The 19,535-nt window shown below is 48.5% G+C and overlaps 2 protein-coding genes across 5 annotated transcripts in view; one reads left to right on the top strand and one right to left on the bottom strand.

Annotated features, from left to right (window-relative positions):
- Nucleotides 1-5,966, top strand: part of RBMS2 (RNA binding motif single stranded interacting protein 2) — a 55,045-nt gene extending 49,079 nt beyond the window's left edge. For 2 of the 4 annotated variants that reach the window (XM_023734556.1, XM_023734555.1), the window contains exon 14: nt 81-5,966. The gene's annotated coding sequence lies outside the window, so the exon portion shown is untranslated. Of the gene's footprint in view, nt 1-52 lie in introns of all 4 variants that reach the window. The other 2 variants (XM_023734553.1, XM_023734554.1) reach the window with 2 other exon arrangements.
- A 12-nt stretch (nt 5,967-5,978) lies between these two features.
- BAZ2A (bromodomain adjacent to zinc finger domain 2A) overlaps nt 5,979-19,535 on the bottom strand; it is a 32,136-nt gene continuing 18,579 nt past the window's right edge. The window contains exons 6-29 of the mRNA XM_023734551.1: nt 18,579-19,028; nt 18,427-18,487; nt 17,490-17,598; nt 17,219-17,320; nt 16,847-17,057; nt 15,353-15,453; nt 14,968-15,033; nt 14,247-14,480; nt 13,836-14,090; nt 13,226-13,440; nt 12,823-12,897; nt 12,432-12,612; nt 12,267-12,326; nt 11,965-12,109; nt 10,801-11,453; nt 10,419-10,641; nt 10,139-10,294; nt 9,877-10,028; nt 9,396-9,685; nt 9,158-9,290; nt 8,890-9,036; nt 8,283-8,509; nt 8,030-8,173; nt 5,979-7,941 (exon numbers count right to left, since the gene is read on the bottom strand). Coding sequence (XP_023590319.1) covers nt 7,776-7,941; nt 8,030-8,173; nt 8,283-8,509; nt 8,890-9,036; nt 9,158-9,290; nt 9,396-9,685; nt 9,877-10,028; nt 10,139-10,294; nt 10,419-10,641; nt 10,801-11,453; nt 11,965-12,109; nt 12,267-12,326; nt 12,432-12,612; nt 12,823-12,897; nt 13,226-13,440; nt 13,836-14,090; nt 14,247-14,480; nt 14,968-15,033; nt 15,353-15,453; nt 16,847-17,057; nt 17,219-17,320; nt 17,490-17,598; nt 18,427-18,487; nt 18,579-19,028 — 4,556 coding nt within the window. The 3' untranslated portion in view covers nt 5,979-7,775. The remainder of the gene's footprint in view (nt 7,942-8,029; nt 8,174-8,282; nt 8,510-8,889; nt 9,037-9,157; nt 9,291-9,395; nt 9,686-9,876; nt 10,029-10,138; nt 10,295-10,418; nt 10,642-10,800; nt 11,454-11,964; nt 12,110-12,266; nt 12,327-12,431; nt 12,613-12,822; nt 12,898-13,225; nt 13,441-13,835; nt 14,091-14,246; nt 14,481-14,967; nt 15,034-15,352; nt 15,454-16,846; nt 17,058-17,218; nt 17,321-17,489; nt 17,599-18,426; nt 18,488-18,578; nt 19,029-19,535) is intronic.

The following is a 19,535-nucleotide window of genomic DNA, read 5'->3' as shown; positions in this document are numbered from 1 at the left end:
CACACACTCCATCTCTTCTTCACACATTTTATGCCTTCTTTCTCTCATTCAGATTGTTCTTTTTCTCTTCCATACAGCAGAGCCTGCCTACTTGGCCTTTATACAATTTTTAATTTTGTGGATTTCTTTTTTGAATTAAATTTCGTGTGGAATATTTTGGGGGCTGGGCAAGGAACAAAGTGGAGCACTAAACACGCCCTGGGAGTGGCTTTTCCTCCGCCTGCCCTGCCATCTCCTGGGAGAAAAGACTGACTAGCCTTGCCTCAGGAAGCAGACATGTGACCTAGACTCATGAAAGAGACAATCCCGCGGCCTCTGGAAGCCAGCCACCCTTGAGCCAAATTTGGATGAAGACTGCGTCTACCCTGGCAAGTTCCAGAAGAATGGACTTAGTGACTTCTGACTAACTCTGCTCACTGCTGGCGCCCGCACACCTGAGGACGTGTCTTTTGCAGCTGCGATTCTTCAGGAATACCTGCTTTCCTGCCTCCTAGAGAATCTTTTTTTCTGCCCTGGGTCCCGCGGCCACTCTTTTCCCCATTACACATCGCTGCACCCAGCCCAGAGCCTGTGCAGCTGTGACTTTGCTGAAGCCACTTAGGCTCCTTCCCCACTGTAGGTGGTCAGCGTTTCACCTATAGAGACCAGTGGTTTTCCGCCGGAGGTGATGTTGTCCCTCAGGGGACTTTTGGCAATATCTGGAGACATTTTTTATTGTTATGCCTGGGGTATGCTACTAGCATCTAGTGAGTAGAGACCAGGGATGCTGCTCAACATCCTACAGTGCACAAGACAGGCCCCCACAACAAAGAATTATCTGGCCCACAATGTCAGTTGTGCCTAGGTTGAGAAACCCTGATAGGCGGTGTCGTCCCTGCCTCCTGCACAGTAGGACTTGGTAAATTCCCCACCCCCACCCTGGACACACAGTGCCTTTTGATACACGTGCAGTTAGTTGGGAGACACAGAACTGAGGTCCTTGAGTCCCCTTCAGGCTTTGACCTTTGGCACCTCTGCATCTAGCAAAACCCGTCCTTGAAAGGATTGTGGCTGTGGGTTCCTAGGCCATGTGTGCACACGTATGCAGCGGGATGGAGGTCAGGGCTGTGTGTGTGTGCTGTGCAGGGGTGGGAAAGGACAAGCTGCCGTTAACAGTCCAGAGCAACATGCCCTGACTTGTTTGGGCCCCTTTCCTAGGGAACCCAGGTCGTCAGAAATAATTTTCCTTCTTGTGGAAGGACAACAGGGAGCTAGGCTAGAAAACTGGGCAATAAATCCCATCTCAAGGTCAGGAGTCGTGAAAAAAAAAAGCCTACATCTTGCTGTTCAACTCAGTCTCCTTCTGTAAGACCTGACTCCATGCACGTGGAGACAGATGGGTAGAAAGCCTTTGCCCATCTTTTAGGAAATAAGCTCCTGCACTTGTCTTCTCCCAGGCACTCCCTTACCCACTGAAAGGTGAATTCTGCTCTCCTTCACTTCAAGGCTAGCACTTCACCAGACAATCAGGACAGAAAGCCAAATGATGGAGAATGGAGAAACAGGTGTGTGTTAGGAATGGCAAAACAGGCTGCAGGGAAGATGGCAGAGGGAAAAGGAGCCATAGTAAGGGTTGTTGCGAATAGAACTTGAGCCCAGGTTTCCTGCTCCCACCTACCCCAGAATTGAGAGTCACAAGGCTCCCTACCCCCAGACTGTCCCTTTGTACATCCTAGGAGTAAGGAAGTGGGGGCAGTGGGTAGGATATAAAGTGTAGAAGACAAAATGCCACTATGAAGTTTCTCATGGGTGCTTCCAGCCTCAGGAAGGGCTTATCCAATGTAAAATGGCTGCAAGCCCAGTAACCTTTTAGAAGCGTTTGGCTGGGTAGATAACTGGGTAGATAGCTCTTGTTCTCGCGTCTCTAGCCCTCAGTCAAGGAAAGTACACCATAGCTGCTTTCTTGTCATTGGCCTTTAAGAGAGAAAACAAATCCAGAATCCTGTTCATCTGATTGACAGTAGACTGGGGGAGCCTTGCTATGATAGGTTTAGTGCAATGGGGGCCTTTCATGTACAGAAACTGCTGCTGTTCACTGCTGCCTCCCCTCCCCCATCCCCCCACCACCCAGAACTCCTGATTCTGTCTGCCTTCTCTGTATTTAGACAATGCTTACGTGGCCATGATTTTTTTGTTTTAAATTCTGAGGTTGCCATTTGTGTGTCTTCCTCCTGTAAATCTGCTTGTTGGATTCTGTATATTTCTGGCTTGGGCAGGTTTGGGCATATGAAGCGATGGGGAGCCTGAAGTTATTTTTGGAGTGAGTGAGTGGCTAATGGCACTGAGGAATTTCGTTTAGGTGCTTTTGGGTTACTTACACTCATAATATTTTTTCCCCTAGTTGTTAGTTCCTTTCTAAGATTGGAGAAAAGGAGGGAGAAGGAATGAGGGGTACTTTTTCTCCCATGAAACAATCTATTGGTGGGGGTGGTGGCAGGAGCTCAGAACTCCAGGAGAATTGTAGGAAGCCTTCCAGCTCTACAGCCTTGGGCTGGCTCTTTCAACACTACTTTTTATTAGGGTGGAGGAGTCCATTGTTGTCCTGTCTTTCACCTAGTATTTTCTGAATCTTGTCTTCGCAGAGCCCAGATCTTAACTCTCTCTGCACTTCACATCTCTTCCTCACTCATTACAGATGCTCACAGCATTCTTAAAATATTTTAGTACTTTGTGTTTTAACTGTTTTCAAACAAATATACCACAGTCCCTTCCTCAGATGGTACAATCCTTTACAATGCTCAGATACTGCCCATCTCATCTCATGCCAGCATTGTTACTGCTCCCCTCAGCCTCCAGGATGATACTCAGACCCTGAGCTGGTTGGACTTTTTGGAAAGGAATAGAGGTTAGGGAGGATGTGGGAACAATTTTGGGGAAGGAATTATTTTTTAAATGTTTTTAACCAAAGAATTTGAAGCGCTGCCCAGACTAGGAAGCCTGGTGGCTCTGGAGAGGTAACAGATCTTTTCAGTGATAGATAGGCGTGGTAGGGAGAATATTCCTTGCCCTGAGGGTGAAGACCAGACTTTACTGCCCTACAGACCATTCCTGGGTTGGGCCACCTCAGTCCATTTCCGTTTCTCTTCCTTTCCTAACTGCTCATCAGTGAACTCATGCACTTCCCTTGGTGCCTCCAGTGCTCACTTCCTGTTGCTCCAATGTCAACCCATTGCGGGCTGGAGCCTACATGTGGGGCTGTTACTTTGCACCATAAAGGTGCTGTGAGAGGCCTTGCTGAAATGTTGCAGGGATCCCAGACTACTAGTTCCTTTCTAGAAAAGGAACTATTGCTGCTCTCTTGTCCACGTGCCCCACCTTCTGGGAGAGTGGCAGCATTGCACTCAAAAGGGGCTACTTTGCCTTCTTAATCTAGGCCAATAAACTCGGGAGGATGGGCAGGTCCAAATTTGCCCTCAGGCTTTGCTAGACCTCATTCAAGCAGGCTTCAGAGAAGAGGGTGTTAAGAAATTTCACCAGTGAGGGGTAGATTTTAAATTTTGCCCCCGATTCCCTGATGCTTCCTGATACCCTCTTCCGAAAACCAACTACTCCTTCCATTTCTGTGCTACCTGCATTTTAGGTTCTTCCAAGCATCAGCAGATCTCTGAAGTTCACTAGCAACTTTCACCCCTTCCTTCCCTAGAGTCTTCCTTCAGCAGCTGAGACCAGCCAGTGAGCTCATTACCCTTCTGATCTTTGCTGCCCTTCCGTAGGGCTGGTCCCATGACTGTAGTGATGAAAAGGCCGGGCACCTTCTCACCTGTTATCACTGATCTTGCGCCCTGACTTGTCCACATCTGTTTTGAATAAACCTTCATTCTCCAAGCACATCCCAAAACTTCTTGTCCTTGTTACACATCTACCTCACAGTCTCACAGGTGAACAAGGGCACAAGCACCTGGTTTATGGCTTTCTTTTATTCTGTCCTTCCCTTCGTGAGGGTTGGGTGGAAAGCTGGGGGCTAGAAAGTTCATAATCAAATGCAAAAACTCTTTTGGTTATGTCTATTTCTGGAATGTCTTCTCTGGGATTTTTTTTAGCTAACTAATCTCCTTAGCAGAGTATGAACTCTCCAGTTAGGGTCCTGCTGTGGTATAGATTGTGCATATTAACTGACACCCCCTAGGATACTAACTGATGCTTGGGAGGCGCCCCCAGGAACACCAACATTGGAGCAGAGCTTAGAATTTAAGGGGATAAAAGAGAGTTGGCCAGCCATACAGTTGAGAAGGTAACCAAGCACCTTCTGGAAGGTGGGAGCTAGAAGCAACTGGATAGTTACCTCTCCACCTTAACATCGTTAGACTGTTCACCAAGACAAAGCTTCCAGCCTGGAGGGTAAGGCGACTTCCCAGCCTGAGTAGATAAAGTCCCCCCGCCCCATTACTGGTGTCTCCACTTCCCAACACACCTTTTCTGGCCTTGTGGGGCAGGTGAGTGCTCTCCTGCATGTACTTACCACCTTGGACAGGAAATTAATTTATACTCCAACATTTTGTACATTTTTTTTCTTTATTCAGAGGTTTCTAGTTTTGTACTCTTTCCATGTCTATGCCAATGCCACCCTTGCAGCTTATTCTTCCTTTTCTGACCCTCGGTCTTCCCATGTTCCTTCCCTACAATTTGGTAGAGTTACATTTTGTCTTATTTCAACTTTTGTTTTGAAATAAAACACAAAAGTCTATTTCCTGGTGTCTTATCCATGGGTGGGAGGTGGGATGTCGGTGATGGGACCATGTTTGCTACTATAGGAGCACCCGCGGCAGCTTTAGGAAGCTAAACCATGTCTCACAAGATGGGACGTGGGCACACCGAAAACCACTTGGTTCTAGCACTCCCACCAGATTTCTAGGCAGGAGCACAAAGAGCCTATTCCACCCATGTATGCCCAGGTGTGAAGCAGGGATCCTACTTCTGGATGCCCCTTGCACAGGAAGGCCAAGTGTGGAGGTTTATGGGCATATTGCTCCCCTGATCTCTTTCTTACATTAAACCAGTCAGAACCATCCTAGCATCCTCTCCCCCTTAGGCATGTGTGAGAACGTATGCTGAAGGGAAGATAAATACGCAGAGTCTTTTGAATCTCTATCAAATGTGGTTTTTATTCAACTGACAAGCACTTTTCTACAGCTGCACTTGTGGAACATCACATGGCAAAAACAGGAGTTTTTTTTTCTCTAGACCTTTTTTTTTCCTTTTTTAACCTTATTAAAAATGAGATTGGTCCTAAAAATATAGAAAGAAATAAATTTAAATTCACAAAAAACTGTACATTATCAAAAAGTCACTAAAACACCACATTTGGTTATATAAAAAAGTCAGTCCCTTTTGTTGTAAAAGGAACATGGAAGCTTGGTGGTGATGGTGTGGTTTCTTCCTGTTACCAGACTGATAGGGGGAGGGGGTGGGGTGTTTTTTTTTTTGTTTTTTTTTTTAAAACCTGCCTTCCCTATCAATCAAAATACTCTTATTTGTCAAGAAGAGACAATCCACCTAGCTCAAGGGGCAGTGTGAAAATGAAAGAAAAGTGAGAAATGGCCCCTTGGGTCAAGCCCTACTCCTATCCCACCCCCCTTCAGCCTCTACCTCTTCAAGCTGAGGCTAGGACTCCCAACCCACCTTAAGAATGCCTGGTCCCTAGGGAAAGAGATGGAGCTGGGAGAGGAACACAAAGCAGGAACAACTGAGGTTTCACTCCCCCTTCCGCCTCACCTCCAATAATAAAATGAATCTAGGACATTTTATACCAGGGGAAAACTGCCATGGGGAAAAAGAGGAGCCCCCAACTCTAACAATTCCAAATATTTAACTAACACAAAGTTTGTTACAGCGCAATTATTTAGATAAAATATAAATATTTATGCATAATATAAAGTCAATTCAAATATTCTTCAATCCACCTCTTATTTAAAAGCAAAAAAAAAAAAAATTCTCAAATAAAATTAAAGGTTTTGAGGTTTATCTGACAGAAAAGGCGACTTTAGAAATAGGCTAAGGGGGAGAAGGGACACAAAGGAATAAGGGGCTGCCCCAGGAACTACACTGCCCCCCACCCCCTTCAGTGGCTATTCAGTGCTGCTGGAAGTACAAGGAATGCTCCACCTCACCTGGTACCCCCCTTCCCCACCACCACCACCAAGGGTATGGTTCTAGGACGCCTCAGCTCTCTGCCTGGGCCAGCCAACAGCCACCTCCCCAGTGCAAGTACCCGTAATCTCTGATGGGAGGGGCTCCGCTGAGCAGGAAAGCAGGGGGCCAGGAGCCCATGGCTACAGCTGAGAGTTAGCAGCCTTCCTCTCATGGGTTGGGAGCTTAACTTGGGCATAGTCACATGTAGGGCAGTCGTGGACCCAGAACCCCTCCTCCCTACTCTCCTGTGCTCCGGGGTCTCTGCTGCTGGGGAAGGTGTCCTGGGGCATGAAGTAGGGGAGGAAAACACAACTAAACCCACAGAGGCTCATGGGATTAGGAAAAGGTCCAGTTCTGCCCCTCTCCCTGCAAAAACTTAAGACTCAAAGCTACTGAAAGGAGAGAGGAAGTTCCTGCTGAAAGATTGCACAGTTTGAAGAGGCTGGAACAGAAATGACTGGGAGAGAGGAGAGAGACACGGCCTTGTCCCCAGAGAAAACTGTTCCTTGTTGTTTCCCAAAGACAAAAAAGTGATGGTTTCAAACAATGGGAAAAGAGGGAATAAAAACAGATACTTGGGGAAACTGAATGGATCTCACCAAACAATACAGGGGCACAATCACAGCATTCTCTCTCTCTCGCACATGCGTACACCTCTCTCTCTGAGGCCAGTCATTGCTACCTGGCCTCCATCTTGGGGGTGCACCCAAACTCAGCAGTAGTTGTCCCTGAGGAGTTCCCAAGAGGGAGGTTTGGGTAAGAGGTGGGGAAGGAGGCTAGAAGGCTTAGGGTGCCTCCCTGCCCTCTCCCCAGGTACTGAGTTTCAGAAAAGGCTGGAAACTCAGCATGTGAGGAGCATCCGACATTATAGAGGGGATAGCTATTGGCAGAAGATGGGGACAGAGAGAAAGACAGGGACCACTGAACTTTTTTTTTCCTTTGAAGGAAAAAAAGATTTGGAGGAAGAGAAAAGGAGGGAGGAACCCGTACACGATAGTTTTACATTATTGGATGAGGAAAAATCTGAAAAACGGGGGTGGGCAAGAAGCAGGAGAGGGACTGAACATGGAAGCAGCATGTCCAGGGCCCGGTGTCCGGCTCGACACACTTGGGAGTTAAGTCCACTTTACTGGCCGTCACTGCGGGTCCACACACAGTACAGAGTGTTTCTCGGTTTCACACATTCACTAGAACTATTGCTATTGTTAAATAGCCCCAGAATGCTGGGGCACATACAGGGAAGGAGAGGAAGCTGGGAGGAGGAAGCAGGGATGTTGTCTTTCCCCCTCCCTATTTTTAATTAGGAAATAAAACAGAAAGGAAAAATTATTTTTTTCTTTCTTTTTTTTGGCTTTCAGTTCAGAAGGACCTCATCTCTGCCCCTCTTATCTGAGGAGCAAGAGGAGGAAAGGGAGAAAGGGGTGTGGGGAGAAGAGGATGTGGGGTGCTGCCAAGGGTCAGGTCAAAAATCACGGCACAACTGACTCTTGAGTCTGGGCCCAGGGCAGCATCAGCAGGTGAGAATGGCAGGTTTGTTTTTTTTTTTTTTTGGGGGGGGGGGGGGAGGGAGGACGGATGCCACACGGTGACTCCCCACCTCCCTTGCCTCACAGATTGGCCTGTTTTCCCTGATAAAACTCCTCCCAGCGGCTCTCAAAGAAGCGGCGCATGATGTGCCCAGCCTTGCCCACTTCAGAGTCATCCTCGTTGAAGGTCTGGCAGTTGTCAAAGACCAGGAGGGCGTCAGCTGCGAACTCCTCAGAGCTGGTATACCTGGGCAGAGGTGGAGGCTGAGCTGAGTTGGGTAGGAGGTATAGCAATGACAGAGAAGAGCCAGGGGAGCTGGCCTATGTCTGCTTACCCTCCCCGAAGCAGCCGTTCCCGCATGGTGGAAAAATCCATGGGGTTTTTGATGATGCGCCGGTACCCGCTCACCAACCGTGGGTTCACAGGCTCCAGGAAAGGCCACGCTGCATCATGGGACTCCATCTCCATTAGGATAATCCTATGATTACAGGGACGGTGATGGCTGGACCTTAGGGAGCAAATGCACTGACCCCTCCCAGCCCTTCCTCTGGCAAAGGTGGAGACAGCTGTCTTCACAATCAACTCACTCGCAAAACGTGAGATCACTGTGGTGGTTGCGCATGGAGAGCCGCCGTCGTTTGGACGGGGACAACCCTTCTTCTGAACACTGAGGCACTACTAGGTTTTCTCGGCCCCTAGACAGTAGCCGGCGTTGGCGGCCATCACCGTCTGGGAAGTTCAGCACATAACCACTTTTCCGCTTCTGGCCTCGCTTTGGGAAACCAGGCTGCTGGGTGAATTCTCCCTCTACCTGCTGAGGACAGCACAAAGGCAAGATTAGCAGCAGCTGGAGATGTGCTCTGCTGCCCTCCAGCTGATTGTGATCCCTACCTGTCCAGGTGCCAAAATACCTTCATACTTATACTCACATATCCCAGTAAGGTAGTTTTTGTAAAAGGGAAAGCATAATTACTTCCATTTTATGGAGGAAGCAATTAAAACTATAGCATTTAAGTGACTTGTCCAAAGAAGAACCAGAACCCAGGTCTCCTAATTACCCAGTCTGGAACTCTTTCCAAGGAGAGACTGAGATCATGAAAGAAGGGTTATTTCCAGGATTAGTGGTAAGTGGAATGAAGAAGAATGGCCTCTGACTTCTGCTTGGGAGAGGGATTGGGAGGGCAGAAGCCTTACCTGGGCCAAACAGACAGCACAGAACCAGTCTCCTTCTGGGACAGCCTCCATCTTGGGCCGATGGCAGTAAATGTGGCAGCCACGGTCACACCCATCACAAAGCAGAAGAAACTCATCGTTGTCACCCTTCCGGCAGACTAGACAGGTCTGGACCAAAGTTATTAGGGGACAGGGTAAGCCCTCAAGCCTCTGCCTGCCAGTGACTCCACCCCCCACCACCCCTAGCTGGCTGGCTCCTCAGCCTTCCCAGGCTCTTTCGGCCACTTACCACTTTGTTGACAGACTTCTCCCAGGCAATGGACCTCTCCAGCTGGCCCAGGCACAAGCACACCTGGGCTGCACTCCGGCACCGCTCAAGAGTCTGGCGCCAAGCCCGAATGCGAGGGGTGATCTCATATGATCTGGAGGGTAAAAATGGTGATCTTTGGACGAGGAGCAGGATCCATTAAAGAAGGAACTTACCCCTTCTCCCCAAGACCAAGAGTGTGTGTAGGGGGATCACTCACATCTCTGTGGTGGTGCACTGGGGGGCACCGTTGGGTGTACTGAGCAGGGCCTTCTCCAGCACAACCTCGTGGGGTGACCAGAGGGGCTCCCGCAGGTACCGCCGCTCTACATTCTGCTCCAGTGCAGCCAGCCGCATCACAGCCAGGTCCAGAGGGTTGGTAGTTTTACGCTGGGGTGCTAATCCTTCCCTGCCCCGACCCCGCCAGGTGATGTCCTCTTGGGAGTCAGGCAGATGCTCACAGTAGGCCAAGTCTTCACGGGTCGAGTCTGGGCTAGGACATGTCCAGCCCTGCAGATGGGAAGGGGGAGAAAAAATCCTCCATTGTATAGAAGGAAAATTAGGAACTGAAAGAAATGTGACCCATTTAAGGTCATGGTAGGTCACTTGTGAAGTGGGGACCCAGGGTTTTACCTAACAAGTACAACAATTAATAATGCCCCCAATAGACAAGCCCCTAGTCCCAGGCCTTCCCGGCATACCCGAATCTGTAGATCAGAAAGGATAACTCGCTGTTCCAGCTCCTCAACCCACTGAAGCACAGCCAGGTCTGTCTCATACGTCTTCTCTTTGAGGGACCAGCTCGTAAGACCTTCTTGAAAGGTAGGTAGCTGACTAGGCTCAAAGATGGAGTCTGGGAAAACAGAAGGCAGAAGAAAAGGCCCATCAGGCCAGTGGCCATAACAGCAACTCAAGATTTATCTTGGGCTCTTAGCTCAGGCTGGGTCAAGGTAGCTATCTCACCAGTTGGGGGCCGTAGGCAGACTTCCTGCAAGAAGTTCCTGTGCTTGCTAAGGTGTTTGTGAAGTGCTTTCTCCCGGATGCCACGGGGGTGCAGGGCCTTGAGTGTGGCATCCAATGTTTCAGGATCTCGGATCCACCACCAGCCAGAGTGCATCTCTGTGAGCAGAGCATACATGTAGGGTGTTGGGTGAGGGACTGGAACCAGCTATGAATCACACTGCCCGCATTGGATGCCACTCCTACCTACATTCTTACCCTTTCCCACCCCAAGTTCACTCACCAGGGGGCACAGGCTGGGCTGTCAACTGGGTTAGGTAACGCTGCTCCATCTGTTTGAAGAACTTACTAGGCGGTCTGCCTCTCCGTTTTGGTTGTCCCAGCCCTGTGGGACTCTGTGGTGTTTCTCCAGGGTCTCCTGCACGCCTCTTGGGGGTTACCACAGGTAAAGGGGTAGAACAGAGTTGCACTGGAGAACAGGAATCAGCAGCACTGGGTCTAATCAGCTGTGAATGAGATGACACATAAGGGGATAAGGGTGTTTTCACGTTTACAGGACTTTAATGGCCCCATCCCTTCCCCCAACTTCAAGCAAGAGCCCTCAGCCAGGCAGCGGGGTCTGTGGCAAGATGCGCAAGTGCATACGACTAATTCTGGCTACTTACCGGCTTGGAGGAGGCAGGAAGCTGAGGGGAGGGAGTGGACTGGTCCTCAGAAACTGCAGGGGGTGGTGTAGGGGCAGCATTGCAGGGCATCTGGGCTGAGAAGTTAAGCCAGGGAGCCTGAAGATCAGGGCTGGATTCTGCTTCATCAGGCTCTGGCTCCTCCAGGGGCTGTGATGGGGCTGGGTCCAGTTTTCCTGGGCTGCTATCAGGTGTGAGGACTGAGCTGCTCAACAGGGAGCCGCAGCTCTGAGTCTGGCTCAGCCAAGACAGGAAGGCTGACTGGCTGAGGTCATGCTGGCTCTGACTCAGAGACAAAGGGGAGCCTTCTGGCTCCAGGAACTCACTATGGGACTGGGGGTGGGACTGAAGCTGAGACTGGGCCTGGGGCTGGGGGTGAAACTGAGGATGGAGCTGGGCCTCAGGCTGAGGTTGGGCATGCGACTGTTCTGAATCCTCACTCTTGACAGGAGACTTAAGGTGCCTAGGTCGCACAGACCCAGGCTTAGTTTTTCGAGGTCGGCCTCGAGCCCGGGCAGGAGAACCAGCAGAGGTACTGGAGTCTGCTAACTCCTTCTTTACAAAGAGGGCTGTGTTATATGCTGGATGGGCTGCCGCCTTTAATGAGTCAGTTTCCTGCTTTACATCCTCAGGAACTGTAAAGAGAAGTAAAGAGCTTAAGACATACACTGATATATAAGGGGAAAGAAAGAGTGTGTATAAACATAAGATATATACTTTCTTTTCCCCTTAGTCCCCTTTTGAGATTCCACTAGGAACAGCTTACATGCCAGTGAACACAGAATCTGGGGAAGAAACACTATTCCCTCAAGCAGTCATCATCATCATAAGCTAACATTTACTGAGAACCGACTATATGTTAAGCACTATTTTAAGAGCATTAACTCATTTTAATCCTCCCAATTACTCTATGAAATATACACACAATTATTATCTCTCTTTTACAAATGAAGAAACTGAACTATCCAGCTGGTAAATGGCAGAACAGGTAGTCTTTTACCACAGAGCCTGCACTCTTAACCACTATGCTATACTGAAATCTCGTAACATGAAAGAAACCTAAGACTGCTGGTTGACGAAAAGGAGTTGTTCAATTTTTGTCCACCAGGACTCACAATTCAGGTTCCCACAGGCACACCTACCTACCTAAATTCCCCTCTGTTCCTTCCACAAAGATACCAGCCAAATATGGCAGCACCCAGTAGCGGCGTCTGTAGCGGTCTTGACCCAAGGAGACAGCCCGAAGCATCTGGGATGAGTGAAGTAGCTTTTTGCGAAAGAAGAGCTGACGCTGGGTGGGAAACAGAAAAGGAAGATGCATAAAAAACACATTTCCAGGTGATAGTGGTGAATTTATCCAGTATATGGGAGAAAGGCAATGGCTTTCAGTTCCCCTATACAATCGATGCCATCTGAGCCCAACTTCTGGGAGTCATAAAGCACATTACCTTGCTGAGTTTTTCTATCTGGCGCTCTAGCTCTGGGATGCTGGATGCTGGGACATCAACCTAGAGAAGAAACAAACGGACAACGAGAGAAAAGGAGTTAGCAAAGTCAAGAAAGAGAAATCATCAATTTCCCAACTTCCACCTTCCTCAGTGCCAGGCCAGTACCTCTCCGTCTCTTCGACCCCTACGGCCACGACCAGCTGCTATAGCCTCTTCCTCTTCCTCCTCTTCCATGCCGCTGGTCTCCTCCGTGATCCGAGAACTACGCCTCCGCCCCAGGCCTTCCTCTGACCCTTGCATCTCTACTTCGGGCCGCCCAGTTCGCTTGGCCAGAGCAGTTTTCAGTCTTGAAACAGGGAGAGATTAAGGGAAACTGTGGTGAGGAACCTGACACTGCCACAAAAGAAACATCTGGAATCGAAACCATCCTGAGCCCTGGTGAGGTCCCAACCCCAAGGAAGGGGCTAAGGGCACCAAATTCCAGGCAAAAGTCCTGGCTATGCTTCACCCTTTTCCTCTTCTCTTCTCTGAGCTCTACCCTCTGTCCCATCCCTACCTCCGGAGCCGGCCTTCCACAATCCACTTGTTTTTCCTGTAGCTGGACATACTCTCCAGGGTCTTGTCAATTTCACTGCAGTAGAACAGGGAAGGGGAATGAGATTTTGAAGTAGAAGGAGCAGCACAAAGCAAAGGAAGGAAGGGTCAGAGGTGATGGGGCTACAGCTGAGTAGGGAGTTCCAGCCTAGAACCTAGACTGGATGAGTGGCAGAAAAACTGTCTTAGGTTCTCCCAAGCAAGGCACTAAGATTCAGACCCAAGGTACTCCAGCATCTCCAGAGCATGGCACCGAACACACATCACCCCAGGACTTCTGGATGGCTAGATTCCACCCCCATCCCATTCCAGCTGGCTTTGAGACAGGTGCGACACAAGGCATACATCCATCCCCACCCCCTCACTTGATGATGAGGGTGGAGCCATTGAGCTCATGCACAAGGAAGGCCAGGATGGCAGCCTTCTGTTGGGGTGGCTGGGCCTGAAAAGGCTGGGTGCGCAGGCTGTCACAGAGGGCTGGCTCCACTCCATATGCCATGAGGAAGCAGCGCAGGATCTCTGACACGTTGTCTCTCGTCAGTGGGATCTCGGACACCTTCTCCCCCAAGATCTTTAGGGACTGTTTGAAGCAGAGCATAATGGGAATGAGGGGGGAAAGAGGAACAACTTAAGTCAGATGAACCTGACAGGGGAAAATACAGCAAGAAAGAACTAGGGAGTTAAAATACGACAAGAAAAGAATAAAAGTTGCTAGGACAAGATGAGAGAAAAAGGAAACAAAGGTGCAAAAGAAAATGAATGAAGAGAAATGAACAAAGGAAGCAGAGGGGAGTCAGAAAGAAAGACAAACAGAAGGAATAATATAAGGGAAACAGAAACAAGAAAAAGCTGCATCTCCCTTCACTTGTCCCGAACACTTTAAGGAGGGCCTTCAAGCGCCCTTAAGGAGAAAACATGACTGAGACAAAGCACTGGATCCCAGGCCTTCCCGACCTCCCTAGCAAAGGGCCTCACCTGACAGTAGGAGGGCAAGCCAGGATCATAGAGCGCAGCCTTGAGGAGCCGCACCAGCAGATCCTGCACCTCGCCCAAGCTGTCGCCTTGACACAGGAGTCCCTCCTGCAGGACCCCCAGGCTAGGCACATCTTTGGCAGGATCAAAGCCCAGCACCTTGCCGAAGCTGTGCAGGAACTCCACAATGGTCAAGCAGTCTGAGAAGGCCCCACTGGGCAGTATCAGACCAGGGATACGTGAGAAGTCAGGCAGGGGCTATAAGGATAAAAGTGGTAGGAGGTCCTGTCACATATACTAGAAGTTAACAGTCTGAATATCTATGAGGGTCTTCCTTTACTGGAGACGTCTTCACAGTTGTCCGCTTCCCCACGGCCCCCCACGGCCCAGGACCTGCTACTTTCCCCTCACTACCTGGTGGTCAGTCAGGCACATATCCTCTGTGGGCTTCTTCATCTCCTCCAAGATCATCTGCTGCCTCTGCCGTTCCTCCAAGCGCCTCTGTGTGGCCAGGGTCTTATCTGCTTTACAGGCTGGCTTGGCTTTGGCTATCTCCTCCTTTTCCTTCATTTTTACCTTCTCCTTCTTTTCCCTCTTGACTTTTTCCTTCAGTTTTTCTTGCTTTGTTTTTACCTTCTCCTTCTCAGCCTATCCACCCAAGGGAGAGAGGAACCAAGAATCCCCTAAATATACCAGTCACAGCCTTTCCTTGGTCCCAGGCCCTCCCAGCCTCAGAGCCCAGAAATGTAACTATAAAAGAAGATCATCTTTAAACCTTAAACCAAAAATATCCCCTGAAGTCTTCTTTAAATGAAACAATAGCTTAGCTTCATAGTAAACAATGTCCACCTTGAGCATTGTGTTCTTTTAAAGAACTATCTATATGGGATCAAACTGACAACACAGCAACTCAAAAGGTTAGCTAGGAAGCTTAGGGGACAGTGAGCTTATGTTAACGACAGGGGAATAATTTGAAAAAGGTAGGTAAGAATGGTTGTACAACTTGAAGAATGTAATTAATGTCACTGAAATGTACACGTAGAAATTGGTGTATGTCTTGCTGTGCATATTTTCGACAATAATAGCAGTTTGGTGACTTTAAGTTTATACTTGGTGAGTGTGTACATGCACCTACCTTGGATTTCTTCTTAGCTTCCTTCTGCTTTGAGCTCTTAGTCTCTTGTTTCCGCTTGTTTCTGGCCTGTAAACCAAAAAGGAAGTCATTTCTCCTCAAACTTTGAAAGTATCTCTGCTTGGGCTCGGATTCAAAAACAGACAAGGGTGCTGGGAAGGAGAGGTGAGAGATGGGATGAGGGGCTGGTTAACGGATCAGTTCTCTTACCCTAGAGATGCCCACATTATTTTCAAACAAGCCCAACTCTCTAACTAAAGCCCAAGAGGTTTCAAAGTATTGAATGCGTGCTGCTACATAGAGGGTGGCAGACGTAGGAGATGCAAGACAAGATGAAGCAGGTTACACGGAAAGTTAGCCACTGTGTAATCTCTCTGATGTCGCTCACCTGCCCTTGGATAGTAGTCTGACATTCTCCCCGTTGTACCTGCCGCCTTATCTTCTTCTTAATTTTACTCATTTTTGCTTTATCCTCCTCATTCAGTGTTTCTGTGAGACCAGAAAGAAAAAGGAAAAGAGTGAAGCAGAATACTGAACCCTGGCATTCAGGGTGGCACACACAGTCCTAAAGCTGGCCTCTCCAACAGCTCGCTGAAGAATTATTATTTTTTAAAAAAGCATACATAATAAAATGTGGGGGAAAATGTAGGAGAGGCACTTCTATGGTGGTGGGGGGGTGGCACAAAGAACTCAAATGCCTTTTTCTGCCCAGAAGCACCAGCCCCTGGAACTGATCAAAATGCTCTAGGAGTCCTGCTGATGGAAAAGAGGCTATAATGGCAGTCTTGTAACCTATCTCTCTCCCAGGCTACCTGACAAGGGCAGCAACCCAGACTGACTTTAGGAGCAGAGAGCAGAGAAAGAAACAGAAAGCCAAACTGCCAGGGAAAGAGGGTGGTCTCCAGAGTTGGAAGCACTGATGAAGCAACATGACTGATGTAATTGGTGTCAATGAATTGTACATGTGAAAAACCGCTGAACTGGCAAATGCTGTGTTATATGTATTTTTACAAGGAAAAAAAAAAAGAGAGAGAGAGTGTGCCAGAAAGAAAGGGCCCAGATAACGGATACTTCAGCAGGGTCTGGGCCACACTGACATAGCTTGTGCTTATGCTCAGTTCCCATGTCTCACCCCATAAAAGATCTGAGTTTCTTTCTTTCTGGAAGACTGAATATTGAAGTATAGTTCTGCAAATGATAAGAGTATTTTAGAATTGATGTTCTTCTACACTACCTATTGTTTTGTTTCTGGTATAGAAACACTATCATACCACATCTGTACAGCAGCTCTGTGAGTTAGACATTTTCTGCAGATGAACCAGTTAAGGCTTCTATTAAAATCTAAGTGACCTGGTTCCAGGCCATACAGTCAGTACATGGCAGAGCTGGGACTCTGAAATGAAGTCAGAAGACTCCAAATTTTTTCATATTTTTCATACATCAGGGTTATTATAATATTTACTGAAAAATTAGACACTGCCTATCCATATTTCCCACTAGAACAGTGCCAAATATCTGTTGAATTCAGATGTGAATTCTGAATCTCCATGATGGTGACAGTAAGTAAAGTAAAAATGGTATAACTGAATCCAGTGCGCTAAGCAAGGGCATGAAAGTCCTCTCCTCTGAGCTACATAATCAAATCTGGGGACAGCCTAGGGCTCCATTAGTTAAGAGCAATTCAAGGAAGAAACTGGCTGAAAAACAACTACTCCAAAAGTGCTAGGAGCCCAATGCTGCATTCCAGGGAGAAACTGATTCAGATTCATTCTGTCCAGATAATGTCAGTCACACTCCTGGGAAACCCAGATACTAGCGATTCACCAACACCTCAGATACCTCACAAATGGAGCAGAATGCCAAAGTAAAAACACCACCGTACCCTGGGTCTCTAGTTTCTTTAGGAGGCGGTTGTCTGTCTTATTCAATAGTTCAGTGATTTTCACCTTGGGCGGCCGACCTCGGCCCCGTTTCACCTTGGGGACCTCCTTGATCTTGGCCTTCTCGGTGTTTCGAGGTCGGCCCCGTTTGCCAGTAATTGCCTGAATCCTGGATGGGATTTCCTCTGCTGAGAGCTGTACCCACTGCATGCCCTAAGGTAATGAAGAAGACTGTGTTACAATGGGAGGGAATCAGTGTAGGCTACCAGGCCACGGGAAGCATTCAGTGCCTCCAAACCCCACAAGAGGAAGCTACAGCTTGTCCACCAAGCCTTTCTTTAGGACAAATGTATAATTAACCCTTGGGTCTGCACCTCTGGTGTGTCTCTCTCTTCAAAGAAATCTCCAACAGGCATGCGGGGACTGAAGCTGAAGTGTTCACGGCGGACATTGTGTACTACGTTGCGGCTCAGGTACTAAGAAGAGGAGGTAAAGTGGCATTAATAAAGATGTAGCCCCACCATGCCTCTAGCCAACAATGGTACTAGCAGAACAGGCCCTACAGTGAACAATGACAGCCTGCTGCCACTGGGCCTACAAAAGGCGTCTGTGCTTCTCTAAGGAAGCCCATGAGAGCTATATTACCTTGATCACTTCCGGGAACTGCTTCATCCTCTTTCCACAGGGGCCATAATACCAAGTCTCCCCCTGCCATCGGTGGCTGCCCTTCTTGATTCGCACCTCTCTCCGCCACCTGCCAGAGAAGCACACGGGCCCTGCCTCCAGGTCACACCCCTACCCACTCCCATGCCACCCAGGAGCCAAGACCACTGAGCAGATGACCCTCCCCACATCTGTCTCACTAGAACTGCATGTGGTGCAAAAGTAGCATGAAATACAAGCTTGGCTAGAAGGCAGGCTCAAGCTCCAGCAAATCCTTCAGGCCCTCAGGAGGAAAGCAATACACTGAACTGCACAAGCCCAGAAACCCCTTCCTGATGCCATTCAGAGAAATTACTGGTCAGTAAAGGGCATGAAGACTTAAGGGAATGAAGGCAAAAAAGACAGGCAGTGGGGAGGCAAGCAGAGGAGTAAACTTGCTGCTGATTCCATGAAATGATACAGTAGGCCAGGGTTTAGTTAGGGATTCTGTGTTCTGAGCAATAGATTATCCTCATCTTTCCGTCGAAACATTAAGCAGTACTCAGAACGGTACCATGCCATTCTCCATTCATTGGTATCCCTTCTTCACACAAATAGGACAAGCCACCTAGTCTGGACATCTGGGTCCTAGGGTCACCAGCTGGGTTTGGAAAAGGTAATAACTAGAGCCTCTTCAGCAAAACTGAGTCATCACAAGATGAAGAAAGAACTGTTGAGGGGAGCCAGATCCTGAGAGAGGAAGAAGGAAAGCCTAGGAATCTCATAGCAGGAAACGTTATTACTATAGATAACTGTCCTTTATCCATTTTTGTCTAGCCTATTCCTCCCCTACTTTAGATGAGGAGAGGACCACCCTTCTTCCTAGAGTCATGCATTGCACATATCAACGTCAATGCATGTAGCAAATGAGAGCATTTACCCATGCTGGAGAGGAAGACGAACTTCTTCTGGTGTAGCGATACGTCTCCTTAGAACATCACCTTGGGAAGAAGACAAAGGATACCTAAGTTAAGAGTTCAAGCAAAATAATGAAACAACAGGCCAGAAGTAGAACAGAATCCGGACACTCACCACTACCAGCAGTGTTTCCTTCTCCAGCTATCTCTTCCAGGTCAGCAGTGGTTTCAGAGAAGCTGCTGACATCCTTGTTTGTTGGGGAGGCTGCTGCTGGGGAAGCTGCAGGGGAGGTTTTTGGGGAGGTCACTGGGGAAGCTGTCAGGGAGACTTCTGAGGAGACTGCTGGGGGTGCTGCTGAGGAAGTTGGAGAGACTGTTGGGAAGGGTGCTGGAGAGACTGCTGGGGAGACTTCTGGAGAGATTTCCGAAGAGGCTGCTGGAGAAACTGCCAAGGAGATTTCCGGGGACACTGTTGGTGATACTGCTGGTGAGGTTGCTGTGTGTAGGTGAATAGTGGATGGCTGGTCAGAGGCTGGCTGGGTCAGGGGTGGTGGGAAGTCAGAAGCCTGAGCCTCCATTTCTTCCTGTTCTGTATCACTACCATTATTCAGATCAAAGCTGTTATCTGGAATCCAAAGGGACAGGATGGGTAAAGGAAAAATGGTGTCACTCAAAACAAGAGATGCTACTCAGTCAAATGTGGACTAAGCTAAACAGGATTACTTCAAGGGCTTTTCTCTAGGGTTGGAAAAAGACAAATAACTTCTGCTTTCCTCTCCGACCGTTTGCTACTCAGTCAAACGTGGACTAAGCTAAACAGGATTACTTCAAGGGCTTTTCTCTAGGGTTGGAAAAAGACAAATAACTTCTGCTTTCCTCTCCGACCGTTCATGAAGGTTAAAGGGTAAAGCTGCTGCTGCTGCTGTCACTGTATGAAGAAATGTCTTTTACCTGGATCAGTAGGGCCTCTGGACTCCTTTTTCCTGTAAACTCCAAGTCTCACAAGCTCTTCTGGGCATAGGGCAGAGGTCAGAGTATAGTGATCTGTGCCTTTTTTAGTTCCACCACACACTGTCTCATACCCCCCTCAGTTCCCAGCAAGGTGATCTCATAGATTTCCCACCCCTGAGGC

Source organism: Trichechus manatus, unplaced genomic scaffold (assembly GCF_000243295.1).
Source record: "Trichechus manatus latirostris isolate Lorelei unplaced genomic scaffold, TriManLat1.0 scaffold00069, whole genome shotgun sequence".
Classification (NCBI taxonomy): domain Eukaryota; kingdom Metazoa; phylum Chordata; class Mammalia; order Sirenia; family Trichechidae; genus Trichechus; species Trichechus manatus.
This window is presented reverse-complemented; position numbering and strand designations above follow the sequence as displayed.